The sequence below is a fragment of the Xyrauchen texanus genome, chromosome 29 (assembly GCF_025860055.1).
Source record: "Xyrauchen texanus isolate HMW12.3.18 chromosome 29, RBS_HiC_50CHRs, whole genome shotgun sequence".
NCBI classification, from domain to species: Eukaryota; Metazoa; Chordata; class Actinopteri; order Cypriniformes; family Catostomidae; genus Xyrauchen; species Xyrauchen texanus.
The window spans coordinates 20324691-20333720 of NC_068304.1; the positions used below are offsets into that span (position 1 = coordinate 20324691).

Below are 9030 nucleotides of genomic sequence, written 5' to 3' on the forward strand. Positions count from 1 at the left end.
GAGTATTGAACTGTTAAGGCTGGCAGTATATTGTAGTACCACCTCTCTCCAAAACTGTCCATGCTCTTTTTGTGAAGTGTACTACAATGTTAACAGCTGTTTCAAAAGTGCTGAACTGCTGATAGCATGTTTACTGCATTGCCGGTTCAGAATGTGGTTGGGAGGGGACAGAAATCTGTTGTCAAAGAAACTATAAATTACATCAGTAATATTGGCCAACAGGGAAAATCCAGAAGAGATCATTACAAATCACAATCATTTTTATTACCATGTACCTACTAGGAGGTACACAGTAATTCTTATATCATGCCAACACATCAAGGCAATTGACAATGGATGTGTATCTAAACCAAATGTTTTTAAATCCAATTCCACTTTACTTACATCGAGCACCTTCAAAATCTGCTAAACAAATGTTTTCAAAAATCTCTAAGAAAACATAGGGACCCTTTGTACATTAAACACTGCTACAGATGAAGTACAAAAAAGTTATAATACTGGCTCAGCAAGAACAACTTTCATGCCCATGAATGCATTCAACTTATTCCTCACAATCGCTCTTCTAAATAGAAAAATACTTCTGCAAGTTCACAACATGAACACATGGTTTACATACATAATACTAACCATCAGCTGAATAATCATACTGCATTCGATCTCAAAGCAATACAATACAATATGAATTATAGCCTAAATAGTACAGCATCACTGGGTAAACACCATGAACTATGATTGGTGCAATCTTTAATTTACATGTATTTAGAAAATACATAACAGTGCAGGCTTGGCCAACAGCACAGTAAAAAGAGGATTTGTATTTGTGCTACACATCATTTTGTATTTTTTGGAGGATTCTATAGATGGGTGAACTCAAGGTTTATCTAAAGCAACACCGATCTAAGACAGAAAGACAGTTGAAGTCTCTTTACGCAAACATCTTTCAACATGCCATACGTGCACGTTACAGACCTAAACAAGGGACTAAATTATACGATTTTCTTTCTCCAGGTATAGTCAGTAGTCATCATCTTCCTCTTCATCTTCTGGCACCATTTCAAGGTCATCATCTGCATCTGCATTATCATCATCATCATCTTCCTCCTCTTCTTCCATGTCGTAGTCGGTTGGAGCACCCAGTACTAGTTTGGTCTGGTTGATCTCACTCTCGTCATCTAGGTTGACTTCAACCTGTGCACAAGAAACATAAATCTTATAAATATCTAAAGTGCATCTAGATATCAATAGGCAAAATGTTTGGAAACTCATTCAAACACTGTCCACTGCCTATAAATTGCACAGTAACCTATGTTAAACCATATTCAGATTAGTGGTGGACCAATTTGTCATTGGCAGGAAATTATAACATTAGTTTCTACAATCTTGAACAGGGCAGGAGTGGAATTCATATTCAGCCTGGGAATTTCATGTCCAAGTTAGCATCCTCTCCTCTCCTCCAACAATAATTGAAAAATGACAAATCTGTACTTTTCTTTTTCTTGGAATGTAAATGTTATGGACACCAGCAATGTGGTTACAGTCTCTTTAAGAAGATCGAGCATGAGCGCATAATACAATATTGAAGGCCCTCTGCACAGTTTGTTTCATTGAGTTAAATTTTTTGAGAGCTGTAAAGTCCCCTAATATTTATACAGTGTTGTGCAGATGCATCTATTGATTTACTATATTCTTTTATTTTTGTGACAATAAGGAATAGTGTTATCCTCATTCTGCCCTGCAAGGAATGAGGATTTCAGAGATTAGCTGATTGTCAGACAACTGTCAGTATTGAACTTGTGATTATCTTATATTTGAGGGACGTTCATCCACACAGCTCATAGTATCTGTTTTCATTTGATCTTCTGGCATTCTTCCCCGCTGTCAAGTGAAGCATCCGTGTGAAGCCACTGTTTTGTCCGTAACAGCCCACTCTCTCATTTGTTTTGGAGTGAGATGATAAAAAAAGGTAGAGAGTGTTCAATATTATAGAGAACGCAATTCTGATACCTTAAATAACGGATGACATGGATGTTTGGCAACTGTTATGTGACAGATGACTGAAAGTTTATTAACCAGCATGAAGACCTGCCGGCCAAATACTTGAGCTGCCCACAGGGAATTCTCCCGGTCCTCCCGATTAGCCACTCCAGCCCTGATCCTGAATATATGGTTATATCATTGTGTTTATTTACCTCAGGTGCAGGGGCTTCATCAGGGCTCTCTTCAGACTGAGCATTGATAATTGACTTCAGTGTCCCCTCCTCAAACTGATGAACAAAACCAAAGACAATCAGTTTTCTGATAAACCTGCTCAGAATATATACAAATGTTTGTATTTATGCATATATTGAGGTATTGAGAAATGTTTAAGACATACATTTGTTTTTTGGGCTAAAAGAACACACAAGTTCTTACCTTAAGCCTATTCAGCTGATCTTGCAGCATGACTTTTATTTTCAGAAGAGTCTCCTCTTCTTTCTTCAGCTCCTGAAGGCGACTCAGCATGATAGTGGATGACAGTTTCTACAGCATAACTGGAGACAAAACCACAACAAGAGGATATCTTTACTTTGCTGCGTAACAATATGGCTGAAACAATCACTATTTCCTCTATATTTACTACAAAAAGCAAATAAAAATATGCTGTCAATATTTGCTGGTAGACAAGCTCAAATTCCAACCGGTGCGATCAAATTGTATTTTATATCAATAACTGCATGCTTCTAATAATCGTTAATGGAATATTTGTGACTGCACTTGCTGTTTGATCCAGAAGTACATTGTGTTCCTGATCTCCAGTGGTTGTCAGGCTGCTGTTTCTTTTTCCTGATATTGCGCCGCCATAACAATTGATAGCGAACTTAAGACAATGAAACACAAAGTATAATCTGAACATCTTTTTATTTATTTACAGCATTTTTACCTTTAATCTAATATAAAACACTATCAGAACCCACCTTAAAATAAGGCAATGTAACAGGAAGCTCGTTTAGCAGGCAGGCTAGTGAAACTAAATACAATTCTAAGCAATTTGTATCGTTTTCAGACACTCCTCTCTTTATCAGCTACATAAAAGTGCTTGACTTACTTTATCGGTTCTACACGCTCTGTGGAACGTGCATAATTGTGATGAAAGTTTATATTTGCTTTATCCTCAACTCCACAGATGTAGCATTTTGCAGAACGTCACGTGCATCATAGCGCGCATGCGCACTAAGCACACACAGGGCGTCAGGTTTCAACCGCGTTTGTAAATAACTAAAAACGTCATTGCGTTTAATTTTTGTATTTTAAGAAAACAATACTCAATAAACCCCCAAGAGACACTTTTTACAGACTGTGACGACGCGTTTCCGCCTTAATAAGCAGCGTAAATCTAGTAAACATTTTTTCCATTTGCATTTTGTTAGTGCAACTTTTATCATTAGACTTTGTATTATATTAACCAGGAATTAATTAAAAAAAATGAGTTACCGGAGATGCGAGAAGGTTTCTAACATAGCTGATGAGAGAGTGAAAGTACATTTGGCCTCTTCTCTCTTCTGAATGTCGTAATCCATCAGTCTCAATTTTTTCCTTCATTCGGAAAATTGTGGAAACGTAAAAGTAGTGTTTTTGTTTTTATGTTGGACCAAATGGGTATGCAAATATTATATTTGGCGATTCATTCCCATTCAGCGCTGTCGAGGTTTACCCTGCAATTTTTTATTTCCGCGTTCCAATCGAAGTGTGGAAAAAGGTCCATTCCACACACGCTGCTTTGAGTGCATTAGCAGCTCCGTGTGGTCGAATTGAGAATGCACGTTTCCACACAAGATGGAATGTTTAGTTTCACTCTCATTATTGTTTCTTTATGTAACATTTAATGTATATCTGAACTGTACAGTATTATTGCTGAAGTTTTATGTGTATTTTTTGTATCTGTACCTATAATATATATAAATATATATACAATTTTGCAGTAGCCCCTATTTTGTTTTTTTTTTTAACAGCAGTAGTCCTGTATGTTAGATGGTATGCAAATGTACTGGGTCCACAATTTTGTCTAATTTAGTGTAATTATCAACGTGTTAAATAAATAAATGCATACATACATACATACATACAGTACATACATACATAAATTACATTCAGTGTGCTAGTTAATGAACCATTTGTTCACCGGCAGTGTATAATGTCATCTGTGCGTAATCTCTAAGATTAGGGGTTCTTATAGAGAACAGAGAAAACATGCTGTGCTGTCCTCACCTGCATATGGAGATGTTTGAACTGGCAGGTGTCAACTTTACAGCAGCAGGAAGCCTAATTCGTAACAAATGTAGTGCATGTTTTGAGTGCTCTACACAAAACACTAACCTGTTTCTCAGATCATGAGAAGGCAACACTGAACTTGTTCTGAGCTGATTTTAACCTATTGGCATCCATATTTTTAAAGTGTCAGAGTCTGTGGTACCATTAGAGGGCATTGTTTGAATTGCTTGATCTTTAAAGAAAAATTCAGTGTCAGCTTGGAAGCAGTGGCTGCTCAGTAGGGCATCCAATATTATTTCTAGAGAACATTATTTATTAGAACCGCCTTTACGAATCACATGCAAAACACTGTCCTTATATATGTTTTGTATTAGAAGACTGGAATTAGTTACATGACATGAAAGGAAAACTTCAAACTACAAATTGAAACTCTATATTCTCCATGCACTCTTTTCTTGGGATATAAGTTACTCTCATACAGTATCTTAAGGTCAGAATCCTAAGTCTGAAAAGGCAGGATTAATGTACAAAATTTTCATGTGCCCAAACAATTCACAAAGACAGGACATTAAGAAAAAAGGTTATTTAAAGAAAATACACTTACATCACAGATGGAACTCATTGATGTGAAGCACATCTAAAAGCTCTCTTAATCAGTCTCTCAAAATGTTAGGAGAGCCTATTAGCTTCTTTTATAGGATTCCTTGACTAAACTCATACAGATGTGTACACTGATACACAGCATGAAAGCACCACTGGACACCCAGGGAACAAGCCAGTCCGAGAGACGTACCTGTCTGTTCTCATATACTACACTAAAAACATTATATTATATTTTTCCCCCATTCTTAAAATAAGCTTTGTATAAAGAAAGATAACTATCATGGTATGACACATATTGATAAAGTAGAGCTTATTTATTGATAAAGTAGTCACGATTTCACCCAAATATTAAAGACCCAATGAAAGTGCTTGACGAGCACAGTTTTCTTTCCTGTGTTGATGTATTTCATATTGAAACACAAATTTTGGGTGGTACATATTCAATTATTTGCTACTTGCTAGTTGGTTGCAGGTGATTAAGGGGGAGAGAATTCTCATTTTAGAGATCATGTCATTGGACAAAAGTCTATGTAGTGCAAGCTGTGTCATCGACATTTTACACAGTTTTCCCAAATAGAACGACTGTAAATATTAAGTTAATTTTGTCAATGATAAGAGTACACTGTCATATTCCAAGCTAATAGAACTGGACTAAAAGCCACACAATTCCAAATTTGAATCTGAAATATTCTCTCGTTGATTAAAAAATTGCATTGTTTGCATCATTATGCATCTGATACATGATTTATGTGTAAATTGTTTTAATTTCTGGAAAGGTGCTTGCTCACGTGAATCTCATTCGTGCAGACTCCTCAATTCGTGCTCCTGTTTCGTATCACCTCTCTAATCAGCATTCTCAATCTCCATGTATCTCACGTGAGGATTCGCTGGTACCAGCAGACATGCTGTGGCTGATGTGGCATGCCCAGATAAGCTTTTGGGCAGGTAAAAGCAAAGGCAAAAGCTGTGGCAGACAGACAGTCTGGTGCTGCCATCCATAGACGAGTTCACTGGGTTTAGAGAGAGTCGGGTCTTAGAATTTAGCACAGAGCTTGAATGATGGTCACAGGAGACCTGTGGAGCTCTGATAACAAACCTGGCCTACCTCCCCCACCTCTAATGTCACATCTCCTCTCTAATGTCACATCTCCTCTCTCTTCCTGGCCAGACCCCAATGAGAGCTTAGTGTCTGTGCATGTGTGTGTCAGTGTATGTGTGTTTTATGCCAGAGTGGTCACAGGGATGTAACTGGAGCGCTCCGTCAGAACAGGGGAAGCCCGCAGTCTGCCTCTTTTGGGGTCAGAGGGGAAATGGTGCTAGGCTTACACAGCTGCCAGTTCCAAGCACAGGCATGAGAGAGACTCAGTCATTGAGTTTGCAAGAAGCAGGGTCAGAAATTATCTATCTATCTATCTATCTATCTATCTATCTATCTATCTATCTATCTATCTATCTATCTATCTATCTATCTATCTATCTATCTATCTATCTATCTATCTATCTATCTCTCTCTCTCTCTCTCTCTCTCTCTCTCTGTCTGTCTGTCTGTCTGTCTGTCTGTCTGTCTGTCGTCCGTCCGTTCGTCCATCCAAGTAAATAATGCACATTTGCATTCCTGTTTTCTCTCATAATATGACACACCCTTCTTAGAGTTTATACAAATAAGATAAAATAAATTTTATTTAGTAGTACTCTTCAGAAGCTACATAACAGATATTTACAAATATTTCACAATACATGTTATGAGCATCATTTACAGCTAGACGATTTTGATGTTGATTTGATAGGTAACATCAATAATTGCATTTTTACCACCATAAAGTTAAAATTGCCCCTGAAAATAATTTTGACACTGCATGGCTATGTGTGTGAGTGAGCGTGTGTGCATGTGTGAGTGTGTGCGTGCATTCGTGCATGCGTGTGTGTGTGTGGACTTCTCATGGAGGGCTTAACTCTAGACTCTGACTCAGGGGACTAATGTGCTGCTTATACAAATCTGTGCACCTCAGAGCCCCCAGTTGCCTTCTCCCTGTCATCACATTGGCTGGGTTGCTGCTAGCCTGCATTTTCTCTCAGTGAGACATTTCCTCAAGCTGGCTGGTAAGCTATGGCAGTTGAGGACTGTGGGGGCTGCTCCAAGCCCAGTGCTTTAAAGGTGCTGTATGAACAAGGAATGCAGAGCTAGGCGTGCTGTTGAGGGGGCCTCAAAAAGGGGAAGGAGAAGGGAGAAAAGGGGGGAACAGGAGGGAGGTCAGGAAGTTATGACTCAATTTTCACGATGCAACAGAGATGTAGGGCAAATGAGGGAGAGAGAGGAACCAAGGAGCAAAAGAATGTCAGGAATAGAGAGAAATGTATACTTGCCAAGATATAGAGGCAAAGAATGCATGAAAGTGAGAGGAGGAATGGCGTGGGAGTGGTAAAAAAAAAAAAAAAAATCGGCACCATTGAGAGACTATTAGTGAGTGTCCTAAGCTCCAGCAGTTTAACATGTGAATGATTTTCTTTTTCTTTTCTTTTCTTTTCTTTATATAAAATTGGTAAAACAGTACCAGAATATGGTCATACTTGTCAAACAATCACATTTTGCAATACATTTTAATTTCCTTGAAAGATTTATGAAAGATTTATTTTGTGGAACTATTTTGATTTTTGAACCTTTATAAAGTTTTGGGTGTTTAAAATATGAAGTTTAAATTTTAAATCTAAATATTATATAAACCTAAATACCTGTATATACAGTATATAGATAGATATCTACCACCTGAGGTAATATACTGTATATTAAATGCATACAATTTGTGATTACAATCAGTTTTAAATTAGAGAAATAAAACATGTTTTATGTGCATTTTAAAAAGAATTTGCATGGATGACACTCAACTACATACTGTATTTGCACTACTTGATGGGTCTGTTACAACAGAATGTTTTTTAATTATTATTATTTTAAAGAAAATTTAAGTGATACATTTTTTGAGTTAGGTAAACATTTCAGTTTTGTGAATGGAGTAATTGAGCTTTATTGATTGGACTGTGGGGTACATGTAAGACAACAACAAAAAAGGTTGAGAACACTGTTATATACAATGCCGTTAAATGTACAATCAGACATAACATGCTGTTTATCATATCCGCAGCACTTTTTAGTGGACTTTACTTTACCCTGCAAACTCTGTTCTATAAATGAAAATTGCTCAACAAACAAAACCATAACATTCAGGATGTTACCCCTTGAGCCCATAATGGTGGAAGGAGCCCTGTGCTCCAAGGAAGAGGAAAAGTGTGTGGGGAGACTTCAGACTCTTTGTTTTCAAAGCTTCGTCTCAACCCTCACCTTTCCCATCCGTTCACTCTTCCTCCTGCACATATCGACTTGCATGCATTCAGACACGCACATGTCTGAAGTCTCAGCCATATTCGCTTCTGTTGAAACTAGTGCACGCCTATGCACGTATACAATTATATGAACATTTGTCCTCAAGTGACTCTATATATGGGCCCCTGTGCTGAATTGGAGCATTTATTCAATGATAACTCTGCCACTCTTACACCTCAAAGTAATGCCTCATTTTGGTCTGATTCCTGTTTTTTTGGGGGTGGAATTCTATTTTTTCCCAATTTCAGAATGCATGTGCCGGGTTTCACTTTCAAGGCGTGGTTTTGCGTTCCCTCTGCGGTGATGTTCAAACACAGTTCACAGACTCGTGTAGTCCGTGTCTGCCAGCAGACCATGCTGTAATTGAGTATGTGTGAACACAGTGAGCTCCTTTATGTGCACTGTGATCTTCTCACCAAATGAATCACCTGCTTTCAGTTGGTGCAGTGGGTTATTATGACATCAAAAGAGATGATTAATAAAAGTCTCTCAGAACTTTATCAGAACAACCGCAGAAATGCGAATCAGTCAACAGAGTGGACTGTGTATGTCATAACAGGTTTTCACAGGGCACGCAAAAATCAAGAGCCCCTCCATTACCCTCAGTGAATGGGACTAAGAGAGTGACTGAAAAGCTGATAAGGGGCACTAGATTTGCTGTCTCCCTGTGAGCTTGGCTAGATAAACCCATCTAAAGTGGTTTAAAGTTAATTTGAGACATTCTATTTGCTATTCTACTCTTAAAAGTTGACTAAATTCACTTTTAGCTTATATACAAAATCAAATCTAAACCAATCAAA

General features: G+C 37.8%; 1 protein-coding gene across 6 annotated transcripts; it reads right to left on the bottom strand.

The window, feature by feature from the left end:
* Positions 1-244: 244 nt before the first annotated feature.
* On the bottom strand, positions 245-5769 carry snapc5 (small nuclear RNA activating complex, polypeptide 5). 6 transcript variants are annotated; one of them, XM_052097594.1, is made up of 5 exons: positions 3086-3186; positions 2759-2857; positions 2413-2531; positions 2190-2264; positions 245-1188 (listed from the first exon to the last, which is right to left on the bottom strand). In XM_052097594.1, the coding sequence occupies exons 3-5, from the start codon at positions 2500-2502 to the stop codon at positions 1015-1017; spliced, it is 339 nt and encodes a 112-aa protein (XP_051953554.1). In that variant the 5' UTR covers positions 2503-2531; positions 2759-2857; positions 3086-3186; the 3' UTR covers positions 245-1014. The 6 variants fall into 6 exon arrangements, with proteins under 6 accessions (XP_051953554.1, XP_051953553.1, XP_051953555.1 ...); XM_052097593.1 differs by having other exon boundaries at positions 2955-3086; XM_052097595.1 differs by having other exon boundaries at positions 2755-2857; positions 2955-3086.
* Positions 5770-9030: the final 3261 nt, after the last annotated feature.

Coding starts and splice junctions, on each gene's coding strand:
- snapc5 (XM_052097596.1), bottom strand. CDS start 2,502: ATGCTGAGTCGCCTTCAGGAGCTGAAGAAAGAAGAGGAGACTCTTCTG. Junction 2,265..2,412: donor ATCAGCTGAATAGGCTTAAG/GTAAGAACTTGT, acceptor TTTGTTCATCAG/TTTGAGGAGGGGACACTGAA. Junction 1,189..2,189: donor ATGAAGCCCCTGCACCTGAG/GTAAATAAACAC, acceptor TCTTGTGCACAG/GTTGAAGTCAACCTAGATGA.